This window comes from Sus scrofa, chromosome 2 (genome assembly GCF_054392235.1).
Source record: "Sus scrofa isolate SSC_HxYL_T2T_F1_AM1 chromosome 2, Sscrofa_HxYL_maternal_Yorkshire_Landrace_v2.0, whole genome shotgun sequence".
Classification (NCBI taxonomy): Eukaryota; Metazoa; Chordata; class Mammalia; order Artiodactyla; family Suidae; genus Sus; species Sus scrofa.
Genome location: NC_139384.1, coordinates 159,032,578 through 159,056,113, shown reverse-complemented (window position 1 = coordinate 159,056,113; position 23,536 = coordinate 159,032,578). Strand labels below are relative to the sequence as shown.

At 44.5% G+C, this 23,536-nt stretch overlaps 1 protein-coding gene across 9 annotated transcripts in view; it reads right to left on the bottom strand.

Moving 5' to 3' along the window:
- The window catches only part of STK32A (serine/threonine kinase 32A), a 141,304-nt gene that overhangs the window by 5,928 nt on the left and 111,840 nt on the right, over window positions 1–23,536 (bottom strand). For 5 of the 9 annotated variants that reach the window (XM_085014963.1, XM_085014964.1, XM_085014970.1 and 2 more), the window contains 5 exons: window positions 23,073–23,162; window positions 13,723–13,820; window positions 7,987–8,103; window positions 5,516–5,641; window positions 3,936–4,064 (listed from right to left, as the gene is read on the bottom strand). In XM_085014963.1, coding sequence (XP_084871089.1) covers window positions 3,936–4,064; window positions 5,516–5,641; window positions 7,987–8,103; window positions 13,723–13,820; window positions 23,073–23,162 — 560 coding nt within the window. The remainder of the gene's footprint in view (window positions 1–3,935; window positions 4,065–5,515; window positions 5,642–7,986; window positions 8,104–13,722; window positions 13,821–23,072; window positions 23,163–23,536) is intronic. The other 4 variants (XM_085014968.1, XM_085014967.1, XM_085014971.1 and 1 more) reach the window with 1 other exon arrangement.

Sequence of the window (23,536 nt, the reverse complement as noted above, 5' to 3'; positions counted from 1 at the left end):
TGAATAAGGTCTGATAGAGCTCCTTGGAGCTACAGCTTTACCCCAGGATTTTAGAAAACATTTTTTTTTTTTTTGCTTATTTTTTTTAGGGCCACAGGTAGGGCATATGGAAATTCCTAACCTAGTGGTTGAATTGGAGCTACTGCTGCCAGCCTATGCCACAGCCGTGGCAACACCAGATCTGAGCCATGTCTGAGACCTACACCACAGCTCACAGCAGCACGGATCCTTAACCCACTCAGTGAGAACCCAGGGATCGAACACGGGTCTTCCAAGATACTAGTGGGGTTTGTTTCCACTGAGTCACAATGAAAACTCCTAAAAAATATTTTTAACATTAAAATATTACATAAAGATATAAATAAACAATATTACATAATGTTTGAACATGTTTATATAATTTATGTTTGTATATATTTTATACATATGCATAATTTATGTACATATGTGTATGTATTTTTATACATTTAACAGGCAAAATATATAATATAAACAAATACATAAACAAAATTTTATATAAAAGCTCTGAAAATATTTACAAGATTAACATTTTAAAATATTTTAACATTAAAAATCAGGATTGTAATCAAATGCAGCAATGCACTTGAGTTTTTTTCTCTGTCACGTAACTCTTATTTAAATGAAGACATAAAATGCACACTCCAAGGGGAGTGTGTGCTGTGTCACTGAAGACCCTATGAGACCCCCCCCTCAACTAAGGGCTCCCATGCAACCTGTCCTCTGTCCTCCGCTTTGGTTGGAAAGGTTTAAGAAGGGCAGCAACATGGTCAGGTCAGTAGGGGTAGCCAGAAAGAGAGATGGAGGGAAAGCAGTTGGGGCTTTTGTGCTTGAGAAGAGAATTATTGGTTAAAAACCTTAGCGTGTGCTTCTCAGGGATTTGACTGGTGTGGGGGTGGCAGCAGAGGTAGCTGAAGGGTTTGGGCAGGTGGAAATCTCAGCGGGTAGGAAAGGGGATTTAGGTCATTTGCTTCCATAGCAGGCAGCCTGGAAGGTTCTTAAAAGGGATTGATAAGCAGAGAGGGATTGAGTGCAGAGTATTCTGGAAACACAGAAGCAGCAGGGGCTTCTGCCGAGAGCATGAACCAGAGCCAGGAAAAGAAGGATGTTAGAACTCAGGAATGGGGAAGTAAAACATAGCAGTGGCTAACATTTCGGCAGACATGTGCTCACTGACTCAGAGCAGTCTATGAAGTAGCTACCAAGACTAACTCCATTTCATTTTTTATTTTTTGCCTTTTTTGGGCTGCACCCGAGGCATATGGAGGTTCCCAGGCTGGGGGTCGAATCGGAGCTATAGCTGCCAACCTACACCACAGCCACAGCAATGCGGGATCCGAGCTGTGTCTGCGACCTACACCACAGCTCACGGCAATGAGCAAGGCCAGGGATCGAACCTGAATCCTCATGGATGCTAGTCAGATTCATTTCCACAGAGCCACGATGGGAACTCCCTAACTCCATTTTATAAATGAGGAAACTGAGACATGGGGGAAAAGGAAAACTTTAGTGTTTTCACTCAACCTGATCACATCCCGGATTCTGCAGCTGTAGACAGTAATCGCAGCTGCATACCTGAATCACCCGAGGAACTTAAAAAGGCCCGGATGCCCAGGTCACGCCCCCCGATTCAGATGAATGAACACGCAAAAACGATGATAACACAATGAGCTGCTAAGACTGAGCCTCACGTTTTAAAATCCTCGGGTAGAGACACAGTGCTATTTTGAGATTCACCATCTTCCCGATTCTTCTTTGGGGGAAGACTACTCTTTGTTTTGAAGCAAAATCCTTCTTATTTTTCAACCGGGGCTATAAGATCAGGAGAAACCAGAGCGAATTGGTGACACAAGTTCCTACCCTCAACAGAAACCTAAGCAGCAGCAGGAACCGTCAGGGTTAACATCAGAAAGAAGCCATAGAAAAAGAAATACAAACGTGTAAGTACAATATTTATAAGCCATGTTAGTGTCATAAAGGAGGCAAAGACAGGGGCTGAGAAAGAAAATGATGGTGAGCATATCTCATCTTGGATGAAGTGGCATTTAGGGCAGGAAGGAAGGAAAGACGTCCACTAAGGGAGAGACCAGGAGGAGGCATCCCAGGGAAGGGAAGAGCCAGGGCCAAACAAGAGCAAAACTTGCAGCTCTGAGGGTTAGACGCTTGCAGGGCCTATCGTGGTTGGAGTATTTTTTTTTCCCCCTGGGAATGTGGAATGGAGCTGTAGAGGGTTTGGAGGGAGGTGAAGAATAGCAGAGGACAAGGTTTGGGGAGGTATGGCAAAAAGTCACACATTGCTGTTCTCTTGGAAACGTGAGGAATCTTAGGGATGAGGTCTTGTGCTTGGCTCTCTTGGGGGCCTGTTACCAGAGGAGCCCGTTACCAGAGGAGCCCATTACCAGAGGAGCCCGTTACCAGAGGAGCCCGTTACCAGAGGAGCCCGTTAACAGAGGAGCCCGTTAACAGAGGAGCCCGTTAACAGAGGAGCCGGCTTGGAGAAGCCAGCTGGTCATCACAGGAAGAAGAACAGATCCTTACAAGGAAGGCGGTGGAGTGAAACGCAACAAGCAAGATGGGCTGGTGGCAAGCCAAGCATTCCTTGGAGGGCCCTAGGAAACACTTAAGGATGAGAATCTGGTAAGAGGCCAGTTCTGTGGACAAACAGATGCTAATTGACCATGAAAGGGTACCATGGCCCCTGAGGCCTAGAGAATTGAGTGACATTGAGGATATTTATTTGTTTGCAGAGCTATTTTTACTTCGAGACTACGTAATCTTCAAGCACAGGGATGTCAGTGAATGCAGGAATTATATCTTATCATCCATATTTCCCTCCAGTATGCAGCACAGAATGTGGCAGGTAATAGGGATTCAATAAAAGTAACCTAAATAAATGGATGGCAGGAGGGATGGAGGGCTGGGGAGATGAAGGGATGGAAGGATAGAGGAATAAGGGATGAAGGGCTAGGGGGATGGAGGGATGGAGGGATGGACGGATGGACGGATGAAAGAACGGATGACCAGTGGTTGAGTGGACAGGGAGGTGGGTGAATGACTGGATGAATGAATGGCCCTCAGAGGCAAAGTGAATGTCTGTTATGTCCCCATCATTATAATACATAGAACCCACAGGTACAAACTGAGCTCCTGCAAGTTACTGTATTGAAATCTGACCTCTGACGGAGAATAATGTCGTTACAAAATTAACTTGACCCAGCCTGGAATTCAGCAATAGTGCTCAACCATGTAAGAACTCCATCTTTTCTGTGAATAAACACTCCCTACTTCCTCTAGCCCTGATATCACAAGATTCTGCTTGTGGCAAAGATAAGACCCCCTCTAGGGTTGGCTGCTCCCAGAGATTCCTAGAAGGCGGTGTGTGTGGGGGGCGGTGTGGCAAATGTGACCTTTAATGTCCAAACCTATGGCATATGGATGTTCCTGGGTGAGGGATTGAATCCGAATCACAGCTTCTTTAGCCCACTGCTCTGGACAGGCATAGAACCTGCGCTTCTGCAGTGACCTGAGCTGCTGCAGTTGGATCCTCAACCCACCATGTCACAGTGGGAACTCTACCATGTTTAGAACCAGCCCATTCCCCATCATTTTAAGGGTGTGGCCACCTGACCTAGGCTTAGCAAGCCAGAGTCTCTTCCCAGGTGATGGCAAATTTTGAATTGAGAGCTGGGAGAGGGCGAGAAGTGAATCAAGTTAACCCTCCAAGAGATGGAGGAGAAAGCGCACAGGTGAAATGTTGCTGCCGGGGCCCCTAGGGCCACCCCTCTCTGCCCTCTCAGAAGCTGGGGTGCTCAGCGCCTCCCCAGAGCCCCAGAGCGGCCAGTTCCGGTGGAATGACCTCCCTGCAGAAGCCCCCACCACATTGTGGCCACCCGGAAGATCCCGGGGCGCTGAGGTACCTGAGCTGAGTCACGTTTCCTCAGCTCCTTCTCCTTCTTGGCCAGACGCTTCTTCTTCTTGTGAAGAGGCTTGGACTCCAAAATCATCTCTTCCAATTCGAAGGTGGGGTCGCAATTCAGCCGGCCTTTCTGCAAGGAAGACAGATGGCTGGCTCCTTAGATTCCTGTACCTTTCTAAAAATACACCGATGTCTAAATAAGGAGAATAACACTGGGTCCTGCAGGGGCCGCTCCAAGAATAACAAGCTGGGATTCCCACTTGACTTTTAGATGATTTATCGCCAGCCTTGTTTTTTCGCGTTCTTTGATTTTGGGTTTTCTTTAGTTTTCTAAACTCCCCAGGGGCCCTCTGTGAGTTGGAAAGGAAATCCTACCATCAGTCTTCTTCTCAACTTTGCCCTTTGGGGCTGTGCTTCTCGAAGTGGGTTCAAGGGCAGATCAGAATCACCCAAGTAGTTTGCCTGGATTCCCAGTTCCCCAGTCAGACCTCCAGAATCAGTGTTTCGGAAACTGCATGTCTACCAAGTTGCCCAGATGATTCTGATTCATAATTAAGTCAGACAACAGCACATAGTCGGTCCCCCAGGCGGCAGTGATGAGGGCGTGGAGGAGCAGAAACAACAGGAGGTGCCCAGATCTCCAGGGCATCACACATTGCCCACGGTGCCAGCTGCCCCTGCCGGACCCTGTGGAGTGGCCAGGTAGGACCCCCCCTCCTGTTGCCCCAGGAGGCAGCAATCCCCCCTCCAGAAGGCCCCACTGCTTTCTCACATCTCCTGCTTTGCCCCGACCTCCCCATCTGCTGTTTGCACAGGAAGGCTCACACCCCCACACACCCACTGCAGGCGCCTGGCTTGGGCTTAAGGACAGAAAACTCTGAACTGTCTCTTCCATCCCCTTTCAGAGCCCGTCATCCCTTCCGTCTACCCGTGATGGAATGTTAGAATCAGGCTGTGGGACGAAAGGAGCTAGAGGCCTCGCGTGGGCTTGGTCCCTTGGCCAGAGCTTCCGGATCTGGCTTTTTTTCCAGCAGATCGCAGGAGGCCACAGGTGTTTCTTGGCAGGTGCGTCTGCTGGGGTCCGTTTCTCTCTGGCTTTTAGCCGTTGTGAATATGGTCCCCACCAGAACTACCAGAGAGAGAGGGGTGAGTGGTAAAACACACACCCACCCCAAATCCAACAGCCTCTCATCTTTGACTCACAGAAAACTCCGTGGATACACAATTCCACATCTTTGGAATCAGAGAAAACCTTTTTTTAAAAAATTAGCAGATTCTTGGAAATGACTCTTGGTAGCATCGGGGCTTCTTGCCAATAAAAGTGACCCACAGGAAGGGGTTAAGAGCTAGAACTGCCGACACAGACCTAGATTCGAATCCCAGCACGGCCACCTGCGAGCTGTGGCTCTTTGGGGGCCAACTTACCCTGTGCGTGACTGCCTCTGTTTTCTCATTTATAAAGTAGGAATCTGGCCGTCTCACAACACGGCATGGTTACCTAGCAAGAGCACGTGTGTATCTGGCACAGAGAACAATGTGCATTGAATGCTGGGTACCTTGGGTTGGTTAGGATTGACTCACGTTGGGAATAAATCCTGGGGTGAGCCTCTTCTGCAAAACTGCATCCCAGTTCACATCACTCATATACGGGAAGTTCTGGACGTCAGACAAGTGAGAAAACCGTTGGTCTGGGTTGGGTTCCAGTAGCTGCCAATGGAACACCAGTATAAGGATCACAAGGAAGCTCAGAACTTGGAGGGCAACAGGGATCATACCGAGCCCATGACATATTTTCAAGGATAGGATGGAGGGAAGCAAGGCACCACTCTTCTGCTGCCCTGGCCCCCTGGACAAATAACCCAGACAAGGAGGGGTCGGAATGCACGCTGAGCTGGGCTTCGCGATGTTGCGAGTGAAAGCAGCTTGTCCTACTGTGTCGAATATATCTTTGAGCCCTGCTTCCCCAACCTAATAATGACGGGTAGACTAAGCCTCACTTGAGCCATCTACAGAAGAGGGACCTCGCCTGTTTCCTAAGACTTAGCTAGGAGTAAATGAGGTCGTGTACCCAAAGCCACGACGACAAGGTCTGCTCTTCCCGGGTGGGAAAGGCACATCGGTCCTTACAGATGAAATTCATGGCACCCTAAAAACGTTCGCCATTTGTACAACTAATGAAAATATCCTTGGGGTGATCCCGATAAGGTGTCACTTAAGGGAACCGTGATTGTTCTGGGTTTTATGAACTGAGATGGAAGGGTTTTTCCTCCCTTTACCATTCTTGAGCTGACGTGATGTCTGTCAACCCTGTGGGTCCACCTGAAAACGGGCCTGCAGGTGACAAGCCTGGGTCACCAGGGTGCACTTTGGGGGTGAAGGGACTAAGAAAAATGCGCTTATGGAAAGTGACCCCTGATCTTTGTCTCCGACATCACCGATGGCAACATCCCTCTTCTAAAGCAGGACTCTTGACCCACAGACCAGAGACGTAGGTTTCGGGTCCTCCACCCCGAGCTCTGGTCCTTGACCAACTACCACCTGGGCGTTTTTCTCTTCAGAGAAAAGCCAAGCCAGTCCTCCTGGGCTCCTCAGTCTTTCTTTCATATCGTTATTCACTCCACATGATGGAGCTCCTGCCCCAATTGTCCTTCCTCCTCGTGGACACGGGCATCTTGAAAACCCCATGAAAACCGTGGGCCTCAAAATCCCAAACTCTACCACCTGTCAGGCTCTGCGTTAGGTGCTGAGGGCACCATGGCGAACAAGCCGGACGTGGTCCCTCTCTCAGGCAGCTTGCAGAACAGTGGACATTGGCCCAAGAGCTACACACATGCGATGCACTATTTCACATTGTGAAAAACATGATGAAGGGAAGTTCGTGCTCTGTGAGCTGACAGCAGAGCGAGGCTCTCCGAGGAAGGGTACCTGTGCTGAGAGCTAATGTTGTGTTTCTCAAACTGTGCAGAAGGGCCAGTTATTTCTGCTTGTTGGTTTTAATTTCCACCCCACGGAAACTGACATGTGATGTTCTTTTGCGTGGCTAGTAACTCCGTGCTGTGTGGGTCTTGTGAGTTGTGTCTGACGTCACCCCCTAGGCTTGTACCCTGATCCACGAGGTGAGTTCACTGACCACGTGCTTCAAGGCACCAGCAGTATCAAATGGCTATAAAGGGTTTGAAATGCTCCTCTCAAGTTCTATACTTCTCATGGACCCGTGGCAAGTAGTTCTTGGACCTGAACCAGCCAGAGAATCACACTGGGCAGTGTTGATCTAAAGGAGGGAGCCGGAAGAGCTGGGGATGGGGGCAATGTTCAAGGCAGCCAGCCTAGCACGTGCAAAGGCCCAGTGGTGAGAGATGGATAGATGGGGTGGGGGTGGGGGGGGGAGAAGAAGAAGGCCAAAGCAGTCTGCATGTAGTCAAAAGGGGGACCAAAGTCCAAAATAAGACTTGAGAGGAGTCAGGACCTGTAAACCATACCCGTGATTTTGACCTTCATTCTAAGAACAGTGAGAAGACAGTGACCTTTGCCTTGAACAGACCCCCGTGGGGCAGCGTGGAGGAGGGAATGGATGTGCAAAAGTGCACAGAGGCAAACCGGTTCAAAGGCAAGCCTCGCTGGCAGTAGGCCTGGGAAGCTGGCAGTGGACGTGGAGGGAAGTGACAGAGCCAAGTGATAGTTCAAAGGTCAAATTGGAATGTGGTGATGGGCCAGCATGGGAGTGATGCAGGATTTCCAGTTCTGGCTTTTCTAAGTGGGTCGACGTCTCAGTTACCCAGAGGCGGGACCCTGGAGGAAGCCGGGGATACAGAGAGCTCAGGAACTCCATGTAGGGCACACTGGGTTTGGGATGCCTTTGGGACATTCAAGAGGACACATGCGATACCTTATCAATGCCGCCTTGTAGTTGAAAGCCATCAGCTGCAAAACCTATTCCCGAAATGGATACTGCCATGACTACAAACTTAACTCCTAACTTCACACCAGAGCACATGCTTTATTTTATTCTCCGCTCCCCCCACCTCCTTTGGTCATGCATTTGTCCTTTTTACCTTTTTAAGAAGTGACACCATTTCCTGTGACCAGGCAGAAGGGTAAGTCACAAGCGCCGTCTCAAACATGTGTGCAATTTCCTTGCTGGAAGTGCTGGAGCGAATGTGATACGGTCTCTTAAAGGAGACAAGAAATAAGGGTCTTCATCTTTATAGGGTTAAAGGAGAAATGATGTTTCTTGCAAATGTTTCCAAGCTAAATTTTCAACCAGGAAAATCTCAGTATCATTTTCAAATCCCCTTCAGCTGAGTGTTGTGTTGCTATATACAAAAGTATATATTTTGTACTGTTGCCAGATATCCTACTTTTTAAAAAAGATACCAGAAATCTATAGCTTCTTGTGAAATCTCAGGATTTTTAAAAGCTGGTGGCTCCTCTGAGTCTAAGGAAACATTTCCGTGGGCTAAATCCATCTTTGGGATGTCAATTTGGAATTGTTTTATAAGGTAATGGATGGAAGTATTTACATAAAATATTGGATAAGTGCTCAGTAAATGGAAGTTTACAAAACTCTTATTTAACGCTCAGTAAGTGAAAGTTTAAAAAATTGTTATTAAAGTGTCGATTGTAAAGAGATCCAGAGTTTTACCATAAACATACCTCTTTTACTTATTTGAGTCATAACAACTAAGTTCAGGGTAGAAGGTTGCAGAAAACTTCAAGACCAGTCCTAAATGCTATGTGCTGCTTGTTCTAGGGAGTGGAGTGGAGAATTTTATGATGAAGCAAAAGGACTTTTTTCTTTCAAGAACCAGGTTCTTCTATAGTTTTAAGTTGGGGGAAAAAGAAATTGAAACAGTGGCTTAATTAGTAGTTTTCAGAAATATCCACTAGAGGGCAGCCTTTACCTACATTGAGTTCTCTATTTCATAAGGTACTCGCCCGGGGGTGGTCGCTATGTGAACTGTGAGCCAGAGGTAACATCATATTCACAGTTTTGCCCAGGGGACCTAGCACCTGCTAAGTGCTCATTACCTTTTTGTCCAAGGAACAAAATTTTTATATTAGATTAACCACCATAGGACAGTTAATACAAATACGAGCATTTATTAAATGCCTGGTTTTTTCAACACACTTGATAAATGACTGTGGACTGATGAACCACCTTGGGAGAAACGGGGGAGTTTAATTTTTTCCTCGTTATAATCAATATTAAAGGGTAACATGATGTAATTAAGTGTTTGAGCTCTGAAGGCAAAAGAATTTGAGCACTAAACTGGATCGCTCAATTTGAGTTTCAGTTCTTTCATTTGTAAAATGAAGCTCCTTCTTTAAAATGAATTGCCTTTCTCTTTCTGACTTACTTCACTGAGGATGAGAGTCTCTGGTTCCATCCATGTTGCTGCAAATGGCATTATTTTGTTCTTTTTTATGGCTGAGTAGTATTCCATTGTGTATATATACCCACATCTTTCTAATCCAATCACCTGTCATTGGACATTTGGGTTGTTTCCATGTCTTGGCTATTGCGAATAGTGCTGCAATGAACATGTGGATGCATGTGTCTTTTTTTAAGGAAAGTTTTGATAATGTGAGAAAAAAGAATGTATACATGTATGTGTAACTGGGTCACCACGCTGTACAGTAGAAAAAAAATAATGTATTGGGGAAATAACAACTGATTATCATTAAGACTACTTGATAAGAAAAATAAATAAATAAAATAATCAAGTTAATCACCTTAGGAGATTGTTGGGAAAATTAAATGACATAACACATGCAAAGGCCACAACAGGGTGGCTAATACATATCAGACGCGATGCAGGAGAGAGGCCTTTATTATCATTGACATAAGGGTAAAAAGAATGGCGGATATAAAGGTAAATGGGGACCAGCAAGATGAGCCATCAGTAGAGGGATGGGAAGGAAGGCTCCACATTGGAGGCCAGCAGCGTTACCCAGGCAACCAGGAAGGGTTCGGGTCTGACTCCCTAAAAAGGACATTGGCCAAACTATTTTTTTTCAATGCAAGGTCTCAAGTCACCTGCCACATATTTTCTTCCCTCCAGATGGAACAAAGGATCATAGTTAATTCATTTGTCTCAGTGATGATGTAGTGGAAATCATCCTTGTAACCCAATATCAGAAAAGCAGGGCTGGGTGCTTTATCAGCATCCTCAGTGTTCATGACTGCAAGCCGGGGGGCACTGCCGGTCACTGCAGGTGATTCTCTGCATGTTTGCCATTAAGAGCTGGGGCTGTTTTGACACATTCAAGCTTCCAGGGTTATCTGCGTGGGCACACATATTTTTTCTTCCTTCTATTTTTTCTTTAATTCATTGATGTTTCTAAACCCGATTCTGAGGTATCTAAAAATGTTCTGACAAACTAATAAATTGAGTGCCACAAGCAAATGATTTAAATATGTTGTGCTTTTTTTCCCCACTTACTTTAGAAGGCCTTATGACTGAATTTAATATATATGTATATAAAATTTTTTAAACCTCATGGGCTGCTGACTTGTTAAAAATAGTCAGATTGCCTTTGTCTTATATTATAATTTACATTTTTAGTGCTGAATTTTAAAATCCATGTTGAGCCATCAACAACTGTATACTTGCTTTTTTTTTTTTTTTTTTTACCAAGTATTGGTTGAATGCCTGCAATGTTCCATACCTCTGTGGGGTGCTGGGCCTAGAGTGAAAATGGGGCAGATGGGATTCCTACACTGGTACAGCCTACAGTCTACTCAGTGGAACCATAAATAGTTAACAAGACTGTATGCACACATGCTCACACACACACACACACACACACTCATCAGTGGGATACATGCTATTAGAAAGATGACAGTGTGCAATGACAGGATATAGCAAGCAATTCTAGGGTGGCATATAAATTAAGAATGAGATGTAAAGAATAAACACGGAGGGAAAAAGAAAATGTTAGATGGGCAAAATGAGGTGTTGTGATTAGAGTCTTATTTCAGGAGCACAAAAGCAAAAGAGTGGCAGCTAAGTGTGTACAGTTAGTGCAAAAGGACACGTGTCTCTATGGTAAGCTAATACTAGGGATAGCCCACAACCAGAGAAGACGCAGACCCTGCCTCGGAGAGAGGACAAAGCAGCCTAAGGGCTAAGGGACCCACTTGTGCATCCAGAGCACGGTCAAGCTCAGAAACTACAGGGGTGTCTCAGGCTCATTTCCATTGGAAGCACATCTTTTTCTGTAAATCACAATTCGTGCAGGTGAAGGAAATTACTGTTGAGCACCCTTCTGTGGTTTAGTTGTGTTGCTCGTCGTAATTAAAGGTTAGCATTTCATTTCTTCTGATGAGCTATATTTTGAAAGATAACTACATGCAACCTCCTTGGTGAGTCTGCGAATGTGTCAGAATTGATTTGTAGTGACTTGTTTCTCTCTGCAGTTACATGCATTTGCTACATACCTATTTGAAGTTAAAATACTGTGGATAATATGAAACTGTATAAAACACTGCCTTTGCCTTTAATAAATTTACAATCTGACTACACAGAGGAGATAAAGGGTTGATATAGCTGGAAAAATGTACACGGGGGTCCTACACTTACAAAACGCATTTAATCTCAAAAATAGATCTCGATGTTCTAATGTTCTAAATTTTATCTTCAGTGAAAAAACTTGTCTAACAACGACAATACTGTGCATGTGTGTAGGTGAAAACAGATTACCCTTATACAAACAGAAGAGGGTTGGAAGTGAATACAGCAAGCTGTCAATTCTGGAAGAGGAGGCCGAACGGTCAAAGGAAGATTTAACTTCTTCAGTAGGAATTCTCTTTGCTCGAGAGGATAGGGTTGACTTTTGCCTTCATTTCCATGCGTTTCTGTATTTTCCAATAACTTTAAATAAATAAAGAAGGGTTCTAAGAGTGAAAGTACATAAATAGTTGGGAGAGAGAGGCTCCCTTTAGGTAGAGAGACCAAAGAAAGCAACTTCAGAGAAGGGGCTCTGCCATCATGGGCCTCAAAGAATGGGTAGGATTTGAATATGAAAAGACCCCAAGAAAGCCCTTCTCTGAAAAAGAAATTTGGGATCCTCTCATAGTCTGTCCTTTCTTAGAAAAGGTCCATACACATGAGATGAAGAATTCCAAAGAATGCTACCATTAAGACGTATCCTTAACTTTATTCAAACTCAACTTAGCAATTTCCACATTTTTTCAGAGTGATGTTTTAAAGACCAGGGTTGCCTGTAGGATATCTCTTTATAGGCAAAGGAACAAGAGGGAAAAAAGCCCCCAGGGATAACTCAAGAGAGGAGGAAGTCCAGATGCTGACGTGAGTTCAGGGCCCTTCCTGAGGAAGCAAAATCTGAAAAGCAAGTCTGGTTCTAAAGGGCAAAGAAGGCCAAGCTAAAGGGTGTGAAGTGGGAGTGGGTGCAGTGGGGGCGGGGGAGGGGAACAGGTGTGTGTGTATGAGTGGGCATATGTGACACACTGGGGAGCCACAGCATTTTTCTAACAGAAGTTCGACCTGTGCTTCCGAAAAAAGAGTCTGCACTCCCATCTTCATTGCAGCGCTCGTCACAGTAGCCAAGACACAGAAACAACCTAGGTGCCCAACACTTGAATGAAGATGTGTGGTACGTGATATAGTAATAGACACACACGCACACACACGTGTATATATCCATACACAGACACATATAATATATGCTTATACATTATATGGTGTCATAGGTATTTCTGCATATTATCCATCTATACAGGGATATATTATAAATGAACAATGGAACAGTATAAATAACATGTAATATATATTCATACATAATACATCTGAATAACGGAATATTATTGAGCCATAAGAACAAGGGAAATCCTGCCATTTGCAACAAAGATGGATAGACCTGGAGTCCAATTGGGAAAGTGAAATAAGGCAGAGAAGGCAAATACTGCATGATATCACTTATACACAGAATATTTAAAAAAAATGAAACTCATAGAAGGAGAGATGGAAAGGTAGCTGCCACAGGTTGAGGGTGGGGCAAAGAGAGGCTGGTCAAAGGGAAAAGCTTCAGCTCTGAGCTGAATAAGGTCTGGGGTTCATGGCCACTGCAGCCGAGTGACTGGTAACACCCAACTTAAATCGTGTGTATAAGTTCAGGTATCTGATGGAAGCGTTTCTTCACCTTTCCGAAGCAGAAGAAAACAAAAACCTGGCCTTGTTAATACATTGTCAGTTACACCCAATCATAGGGAACTACCACGAGGTGCACGACATGGGAGGGAGAAAGAACTGTTTCTTAGCAAAATTTTTCCCAGGCATTGGCTGAGTTTAAGGGAGATTTCCTTAAAAATGAAATGACCCTAATTTGACACTGAACCTGAGAGCTAACTGAAAGACAGGAATCAACAAGACAGGGCATGAATTGTGTTGTATTAATAATTCACACTCGCCTGGGGGTGTGTGTCTGCATCTGAGTCCTGTACTGCGGCTGCAAAATGATTTTCTTTAAACAAACAGGTATATTTAAACAAGAAAGGGAGTGAGGGGTATTGATTTCCCTTCTCTGGGAGTTAATAATATCCCTCATGTTCATTTAATTTTATCTGCATAATTTAAGGTCAGCTCACACGCCTGGTCCCCCAAGGAGGAGGCTGAATTAAGATGTGCAAAAATCCCAAGCAGCACATGGCACAGCTGCCTTCACCTCTCAAACTACCTGATTTTAGCAGAAATGAAAAGTCCATTCTTTCCTTCTAAAAACGGAACTTGCCGGAAGAGAAACCCAAGAGGAATGGAATCCTACTGTACCCGGCCTCTCAGTAGCTCATATGCCGTCACTCCCAGGGACCACCAGTCAACAGCAAAGGAGTAGCCTGCTTCTCTTCTGGAGCTGAACATCTCGGGTGCTGAAAAACACAGCAAAGTTAGGTCAGCTTTGCTCCCTGAGATATGAACAAATCTATCTTCTCAACATGTTCCTCTAGAGGCAAATTACCAGGGAAAAGGGTATCAACACTTTTATGGGCATTTAGCATCCAGGGCTAGATTGCTCACTGCAGGCAAAAATGGCTAATTTTCGAATCTCTCTCATTCATCAACCAACGTGCAGCGGCAGGCACAGGCCTTAATGGCCAAATTCTTCTCTTACTGAGAACATGCACTTGGGAAAAATGGGATCCCATCAGGCCCCAACCATGTGACTGATTCTGAAGGCAAGAGGTCTGAGAAGATGTTATTCCTTGTCTTGATTTGCAAGCGGGTGGTCAGGACGTAAATGCCTGTTACCGCTGCCAACGATGTTGAGAATGCGCTCCCACTACTGGGACTGGCTCTCCATCTCACAGTCTTCTTGAAGCATCAGGGGCAGCATTTGTAGCCTGCTGCTCCGGGTGAGGGAGGGGTGATGGGAAGCATTCTGAGAGATACAGTTTCACACCAGATGTGGGGCATGCGTGTTGGACCACAGTTCTTTGAATTGACTCCAGTGGGAGGCAGAACCTCAGTCAATGTTGCTCTGGTGGAGATATCCAGTGATGGGTTTTCTAAGCGCCGTGACACATTAAGAGCCTTCTAGATCCTAGATATTCTACCCAGAACATACCTAACTCTAGAATGAAGTACAAAGCAAGGCAGGTCTCTTATCCGCCTGCTTGTCCAGTATTGAACCTGGCATTTAGAGTCCCTCAACAGAAATGGAATGAATGAAACAACACTGAGTTAATCAATCAAGCACGGGATGCCAATATGAGCTCTGAAACCAGGCTGTCTGGGTCCAAACCCGCCTTCACTATGTGCTGTGACCTCTAAAGGCGTCGGTGGGATGAGTTTGAGGATCTTCATCAGCAAAGTCGGACTAAGAAGGTCATTTTTACAGAGGTGATAAATTAAATGAGATCATGCATGCTTAGATCTCAGCATAGTGCCTGGAAAGTATTCAAACACTTGGGCACTCTCCCAGAGAGACAAATACACTCAACAACAGGAATTTTACCTAGCCAAAAGCTGCACACTTGACCCAAGACCCTGGTAGTAAAACGCTGGCTCAGGACAAATGAGCATGGTCTGATGTGGGACCTGCCTACAGGTTTGTCCTTCCCAGTGCACTCAAGTTCCAAGTAAAGCCCTGTGGGCAGCATCCAATTAGAGAGAATGTCACCATCCCAACGCCCAGGATGGACCCTGCCTGTAAAAAGCCACTGTAGCGGAACTAAGGAAGCTGCTTTCCCTGGTGAATTCACCTTTCATGCATCACCACGTTCTTTCTGCAAGTCATAGCTCCCCACCCAGTTTGGGAGGTAATGGCCGTGGCCCCACAGTCCCCCCGCAGACTGGACGGAGGAGACTGTAACTCTGCTTTTCTTTATCAGCCTCTCACAGCAAGTCAGCGGACACATCCCTCCGGGTGACAGGTGACAGACATCTCAGAGAAGCTGCAGAGAACTCGGAAGGATAAACAGACCATTGCGCTAAGAAAATAGCTAACAGGATCAACATGCCTCTATAAAAAGCTGTATGTTCCGTCGTCTTGGGCCACCCTTGGAGTTGATACGAGCATGATCCTTTTCTGCTTTTTCTGTGCCCCAGCACGAAGACACTGAATATGCCTGCATTCATTCAGCACGTGCTCATGGTATGCTCCGTGCATTTCGGAAGAACACTAAGAAAAAACATGTTGACAACGTACAACAGCATAACGGATGGGTCATCCTCTGAGCCCTCAAAGAGCTGAGGAGCCAGAGCAGGAGACGCTGAGGGCTTCCATCAACCTGCAGGAGGACCCTTTACTCCCAAGACAGGACAAATAGAGGTGGAAAGGGACTAGATTTCCTTCAAAAAAGCCATCGAGTGTTTTGTTTGGTTTTTAAGGTATTTCTATACCTACTTCAAAAAAGTAAATAAAACCTAAAAGAAGAATTTAACGAGCAGTGATAAATGGCCACATAACTCTACACAGATTACGACCTAGAATGCTGACCCACAACTGGGTGTTGTTCTGTTTCCAACCAGAGAAGTAACCTGGCTTTATGTTGAGAATTTTCTTCTTGCCTTTCTACATAGATTTACTCTCTGTATATGCATTGTTAAGCAATGGCTTAGTGTTGCCTATCTTAGTGTTATATATGTTAATGTATGTTGTGTATATACATGATATAACATATATGTATGTTTGTATATAACAGATGTATATATAAAAATATGTTTTTATGTGTATCTGTAACATGGGTATGTGTGTTGGTGCATGTCTTTATCTGTGTATGTTAAATTTTACTCTGTATTTTCTTTTGTATCTTGCTTTTGTTGTTCAACACTGTGTGTATAAAATTCATCCAACTTGCTGCATGTAGCGTATTCACACTCAGAGCTGCAGGAATACACTGTAATCTACCTACCTTTCCTATGGTTAACAGCCATTTGAGTTATTTTTGGTTTGGAGGATTTTGAACAATGATGCACATGTAAGACTCCCCTAAGTATACACATTCTTAGGGTTCATTTCTGGGAAGGGAGGTGCTGGGGAGGCTGTGCATCTTCGCACGTACTGGATAATGCCAAGCTATTTGCCAAAGTAGTTGTACCAATTAACAGTCTGAACCATGATGCAGCAGAGTCCACTTTGCTCAGCCTCCTTACTCACAGTTGGCCTTAACTAACCTTGTGGCGTCTGCCAATCTGGTGAGTGTGTAATGGTCTTCCGCTGGGGTTTAAATCGGGATTCTCCTGATTCCTAACAGGTTTCCCACATGTTAATATGTTTATTAGCTATTTGGATTTCTGTCATTTAGTTTTATGATGTTAAAATAACTGAACTGCAGTTTCTGGTCAGGACATAAAGAAAGGGTCTAAAACCAATGTACAAATTTAAAACAACAGAAATAATTCACGGAATTGACAGAAAATGCTTCCAAATAGCACCTATAAAAATGTGTGAATAATAACGATTTTCCAAAAAAGGATAAAGGGACTTATATTTCATGTTTTAAACTGCATTATAAAGCTCCAGTAATTAAAATTTGAAAGCCTACTAATACAGGTGCTAGTACATAAAAATACTTTATTTATGATGGACAGATTTCAAACTTCTAAAGACTCTTTGATACATGGTCTCAAAAGAATTAATAATATAACAAAAATTAATTTGGGCCCTTCGGTTAAGATAATATACAGCTGGATAAAGAAAAATTGTAATAATAAGAATATAGGTAACCATATCTAAAATCTGGATGTAGGAAGGTCTTGCTGAATACTATCAAAGATTCAAACTGTAAAGTAAAAGATCAGTGGTTTAAAACATGGAAACAACCTAAGTGTCCATGAACAGATGAATAGATATGTGGGGTGTGTGTATGTGTGTGTACACACACATTGGAATACTATTCAGCCATAAAAAGACTGAAATTCTTTTTTTCAGCATGGATGGACTTAGAGGGTATTATGCTAGGTGAAATAGGCAAATAAAATACTGTATGGAATCTAAAAAATACAACAAACTAGTGACTATAACAAAAAAGAAGCCAACACATAGAGAGAAAACTAGTGGTTACCAGTGGTGAGAGGGAAGGGGGGGGGGTTAAGGGGTACAAATCTTAGGTATAAAATAAGCTATAAGGATCTATTGTACAATACAAGGAACCTAACCAATATTTTATAATAGCTATAAGTGGCATACAACCTTTGAAGAAACAAAATAGACAACAAAAATATGACTAATAGTTTGATGTAGGGAACGTAGTTCTTCATGTCAAAAATACCATAAAAATAACAGCAGCTAAAAAGTAGGAAATCATATTTATAACCTAGATTTTACCCTCCTTTATATAAAGAGGTCCAGAATTCTTTATAGAGTCCATAAGAAGTTGAAAAATGTATTAACACCCCAATAGAAAACAGGCAAACAACATGAACAGGCAATTTACAAAAGAAGCAAAAAATGTAATTTTCATGTCATAATAACATATCACTTTCATTTATCTTCTTGGGAAGATTAAAATATTGACAGTGCAGCCCTGGTGAGAGGCAAGGATGTGACTATGCTTAGATGCTTCCAGAGCAAAGGAGTAGAAACCCATACACACTTTCGGAAGGGAAATGCATTAACGTATATATCCTTTGACCAGAAATTCCTCAAATGGAATGTATCACAGGAAATGAGCTGAGGCACGTATTTCCTGCCCACAGGGTTTCATTACACATTTATGTTTCAAAATGAGAAACAACCTGACATTCAATGATAAAAAAAGCCGGTTCGAGGGAGTTCCCGTCGTGGCGCAGTGGTTAACGAATCAGACTAGGAACCATGAGGTTGCAGGTTCGATCCCTGGCCTTGCTCAGTGGGTTAACGATCCGGCATTGCTGTGAGCTGTGGTGTAGGTTGCAGATGCGGCTCGGATCCCGCGTTGCTGTGGCTCTGGCGTAGGCTGGTGGCTACAGCTCTGATTCGACCCCTCACCTGGGAACCTCCATATGCTGCAGGAGCGGCCCAAGAAATAGCTAAAAAAAAGACAAAAAAAAAAAAAAAAAAAAAAAGCTGATTCGATAGATTTGGATGCAGCCCTGTAATTCTAGAGCATGTGACCGTTAAAAAAAAAGAGACATATAGATGGGCCTGGGAAAATAAGCAGTGTTAGTTGTCAAGAGCCAGACTCTGAAGTCAGAAGTGATTTCAGTTCTGGCTGAGACACACTTGCTGCCAGGAGGCAGAGAGTCAGCACAGCACTGTATGGAGAGTTCGAGGCTGACATGCCTCACAGAGTTGTTTCTATTGTAAACAACCTGACACACGCACTTAGGACTGTGCTTGGCCAATAGGACAAGCGCAGTACCTGTCAGCCGTTATTTCTCCTATGCTGCCATCACCATCAAAATTCCAGACGTGGGAGACAGTTTAGATGTGGGTTTAACTTTGCACTCGCCAGTCACTTGCTGTGTGATTATGGTCGTGTCACTTCCTCCAGAGGCCTGACTTTTTAATCTTTAAAAGCAGAATTATAGTAAAACTTGGAGCTCCCATTGTGGCTTGGCAGGTTAAGAACCTGACTAGTATCCATGAGGATGTGTGTTCGATTCCTGGCCTTGCTCAGCGGGTTAAGGATCCAGCGTTGCCGCAAGCTGAAGAGTAGGTCACAGTTGTGCCTCCGATCTGGTGTTGCTGTGGCTGTGGCGTAGGCTGGCAGCTGCAACTCTGGTTTGACCCCTACCCTGGGAACTTCCATATGCCACAGGTGCAGCCATAAAAAGAAAAAAGAATTACAGTAAAACCCATTTCATGGGGATGCTTTGAAAATTTAATGATGTAATGCTAAGAACTTAGCAAAGAAACTTAGCTTGGGATGTAAGGGGTGCTTGCTGCATGAGGCCTGTTGTCATTCCATTATAAAGTGAAAATATAGGTTACAGACACCCAGTGTGATCCATCTTTTGAAAAAATATGCGTGTGTTTGTGCATAGAATAAAGGTCTGGAAGGAAGCCACAAATATCTACAGGCAGAGGAGTTAATTTCCCAATTGCTTCATCAGCATTTAACACATTTTCCATAGTATATCTGTTTGTGTGGTTTGGTTTTTAATTTGGAGAAGAACGTTTCTGCTGGTTAAGCTCAAAGCTTCCGCTGGAAGGATTGCGGTGACTGCAAAGAGACAGAGGGTAGAAGAGGATGAATTTTAAAAAGTAAAACTTCTTTGATGGCTGGAAGGTACTCAGGCTGTGGCAGATGGCTCATTGTCTCATGGCCAGAGCAGAGGAACTGCAGTATAATATATAATATGCTTGGCACCTTATAGTAGAAGATAATACAATCTATTATTAAGTACAGATGCTGTATCTTCTGTACTCTGCATTCAGTATTTCATCCTAGTTTTCTTTCTTTTTTAGCATATTTTTTCTTTCTGGTTAATTACTAATTAATTATATTCTACAGGAATGCTATAAAATGGGTGCTAGAGAATGTTAGGTAAATTTTACCAAATCATTTCGAACATCACTTTTTTTTGGGGGGGGGTTCTTTTTAGGGCCACATCTGTGGCATGTGGAAGTTCCCAAGCTAGGGGTTGAATAGGACCTGCATCTGTGACCTACGCCACAGCTCACAGCAACGCTGGATCCTCAACCCACTGAGCGAGGCCAGGGATTGAACCTGCGTCCTCATGGATACTACCTGGGCTCATTAGCACTGAGCCATGATGGGAACTCCTGGGAATGTCATTTTTAGAAACAGAAAGTGGGCTTCTACTCAGGATACTTTTTAGAAAGCCTCCAGTCCAAAAGTCACAGGCAAGGACAACTTTTGAATAAAGAAGTAACTTTTTGACAGTCAGTGACTTTTTAATAAAATTAGAAACATTTCTAATAGCTTGGCCCACTTAAATTGGCTTACAAGTATTTAGAAACCACAAATATATTTTAGAAAATTTCTCTCTCTCTCCCTTTCAGGGAGAAGCTTGCTTTTGTGAAGGCAGAAAGGGCTTGCTTAAAATCTAGACTTTTTCAGTAATCAGCTGTGTGATAATGGGCAAATTACCCAGCTTATTTTCCTCATTGTAAAATGGTGATCATTACTGTCTGCCTCCTAGGGTTGTTGAGGGGAAAAAAGAGTAAATGAATGTAAAACATTTAACACATTGTCTGGTCCCTAGAAGGCTTCCAATAAATATTAGCAATTGTTAATTAGAAGGGTGAGGGTGGAGAGGAAGGAGAAACTGGACTGGATTCCAGCTTCCCAGCTCTGTGGCGTGAAAAGACTGGAAATGCCAATTTTGAGGAGAATTAAATTATACGGCGATTGTATTTAAAATCACTGGGGAGAGAAAAGAACGATGATCTTCCTTGACGCCTCTCACCATGGAAACCGGGCCTGGAAAACCCAGATGCGCATTTTCTGATTTGTCTCCAAGAAAAGACGCCTTAATAGGAAAACCCAGGAGACCTGGGGAATAAACTCATCAGAGCAGCAGGCTAGGAGATTCCTTTTTGTTGAACTGTGGGGTTTAGGCAGAAAATAGGCTGAATTCTGTGTCCCTTATTTCAGAAGCGACAAAAGAGATGTATTCCCCCACCCATCATGGGAAGCCAGGAAATGTGCAGTTGTTCAAACACCATGTAAAATCAGGCTCATTTTTTTTCCCCATAGAAGATTTCTTTCTCTTGGAAAGTGAAAGGGGTTCTCTTCTCCCCTCTCTCTTTAGTTCCAGGAAGAAGAGAATGAAATATCAAAACAAAGTGCATTGCTCTTGCTCTTAATTTCAGGTTCCAATATTTTGCCTGCAAATGATTGACCATAGGTGACAATTCATCCTATGCCTGACTTAATCCCACCAGTTGAACCAGCTACGTCACCTGCTTTAAGCATCTTGACTAATTAGGGTAGGAGCTGAATAGTTTGTATTCTCTCATCTGCTGACAACATGTGGTGTCTCGCCTCCATTTTTGCTGGGTAAGGAGGGGTGTCCTTTTATGACAGCTCAGTCTGTTGCCTAATAGACGTGAATCCCTCTTGCTCATTGAAATATTTACATACTTTAAAATTCAGTCCTGAGAGCTTTCAAACTAGTCTCACATCTAATTCAAAGCTTACCCACCCTGCCAGGCTGGATTCAGCCACCTTGTTGAGATGGAGTCTGTCTGGCTCTCACAAACCTTGCTCTCCAGTTCCAGGAAAGCACCATTTGTTTTAGAGCAAGGAGGAGGAATAGCAGCAGCAGAGGGAGCCTAATGCAAGTGCCCTGCTCTGTCCCCATGGTGATTCTGCTCTAGCGGCTCCTAGGAGCTCATAGTCAATGGCAGAGGTTCCAACCCCTGATGCACATGTAAAGAGCTTTTAAACCAGCCTATGTTGGGCTGTCACCTCCAGAGATTCTGATACAGTTGGGTTCCTTTGGGAGCCAGTAAGCCATGCTGCCAGGAGTGGAGCTGAGCCTCCCTCCCTCCCTTCCAGGCTGCACCCCCTGGTCAGCGGAGGGGCCCCTGTGAAGCTGGACGACACCCCCCCAGCTCTTCCACCTCCCCCATCTCCACTCCCACTCCCATGGCAGCATCACTCCGTCTCCTAATGCATGGTCCCCAGTAAGATTTGACTCCACGCTATCAACTTGCTATGGCCACACTGTCAGGTTCTGTGAGCTTGGGGGCCAGTCAGCAAGTACAGGGACTGAAGGGTGGAACCCCATGTGCTTCTCCTCACAGCCACGCCCAGAGTGAGCCGATGATTCCCTTGAGATGGGACTTGCCTGCCTTAGGAACAGCTGGCCAGGCTGGCGGAGGGGATGGAGTCCCTGCAGAATGCCCGTAAGCCCCCAAGGGGCAACACTTCCCCTTTCTATTCCTGGACTGGGTGGAAGGTGGAGCTTGTAGTTGAGCTGCAATGATTGCTCCATGGAGACACCTGCCTTCAACCACAGGACTCAGCATTTGCGTTACTGCGTGACTGTTGACAATTAAATGTGAGACCTGATCAACAATTTTGGTACCACACCCTACTTTTTAGCTACTCTTTGGGTAAATCTGGAATGGTCAGGAAAAACCTACTTCCTCATCTTTGAAAAGAACTCATGGGATTATTGTGGTGAGAAACCTAAAGCCAAAATTAGAGCTGGACGGCACCTGCTCACCCTACAGCTCTGTGCCTGTTATGTAGAAGCATGGAAATTATGGTTTTAATGACCGCGGAAGACAGGGTTATGTTACGTATTAGCATCCTCCTTACTGCTGCCTCTTACCTCTCTGTTTGATTCAAACTCATTTAACTCCTCTCACCAGAAGGTAAGCTCCACGGGCTGGTTACCTGCGCGTTTTGCTCCCAATGGGATCACAGCACCCGAAACAGTGCTGAGAGCACAGAAACAATTTGTAGCTATTTATTGAATTAATTATTAATATTCTTCACCAGGAGGGAGGTAGAAACGGTCCAAAATAAACCATCCAACTGTGTTTTTCCATGGAACCCATGGCCCTCCTGACTCAAGATCCGATTGGGCATTTGGTAAAAGGAGACCCCGCAGCTGACCTCAGACCTCCAAAATCAAAAGCTCTCTAAGCAAAGTCAGAGGGGGACAGGTCATTTCCAGCTGCAAGTCCCTACAGGTGACAGGCCCCTAATACGCAGGCATCTCAGGCATGCAAAACAAAGCCTAGCTCCTAGCTGCTGCAGCCGCTCAGGGGACCATACCCATGTAAGGCTTGGTGCCGGCCATGGTGGTGACCTGCATCTCCGTGGGCAGCATGGCAGCGATGTTGAAGTCTGTGATGTGCACGTGCCCTGCGAGAGAAAAGGACCACAGGGAACGGTAAGTCCACTCAACCCGGTGGTACGACACACCTCCCGTCCAAAGTGCCGGGAAGCTTGCACATGCCTGCGTGTGTCTGCACCTGGGCATAGCAGTAAAAGCTCAAGAATTCTAGTTTCGAGACCAATATAGGCTTAAACCAGCAGCCCTCCAGCAGCCAGAACATGATACGAAATGTCTAGTTAATGCTTCATTGTAAATTTGTAGTTCAGCATCAGAAAGTTTAACCTTAGTTATACTCTGGCAAATTCTACTGAGGCCACTTGTGTCTGCTGGCAGCATTTGAAGTGGGTACAGCCTGTGAGAATTAAGAGGGAAGCAGCCAAGAGCTGTTCAAAGTATTGAA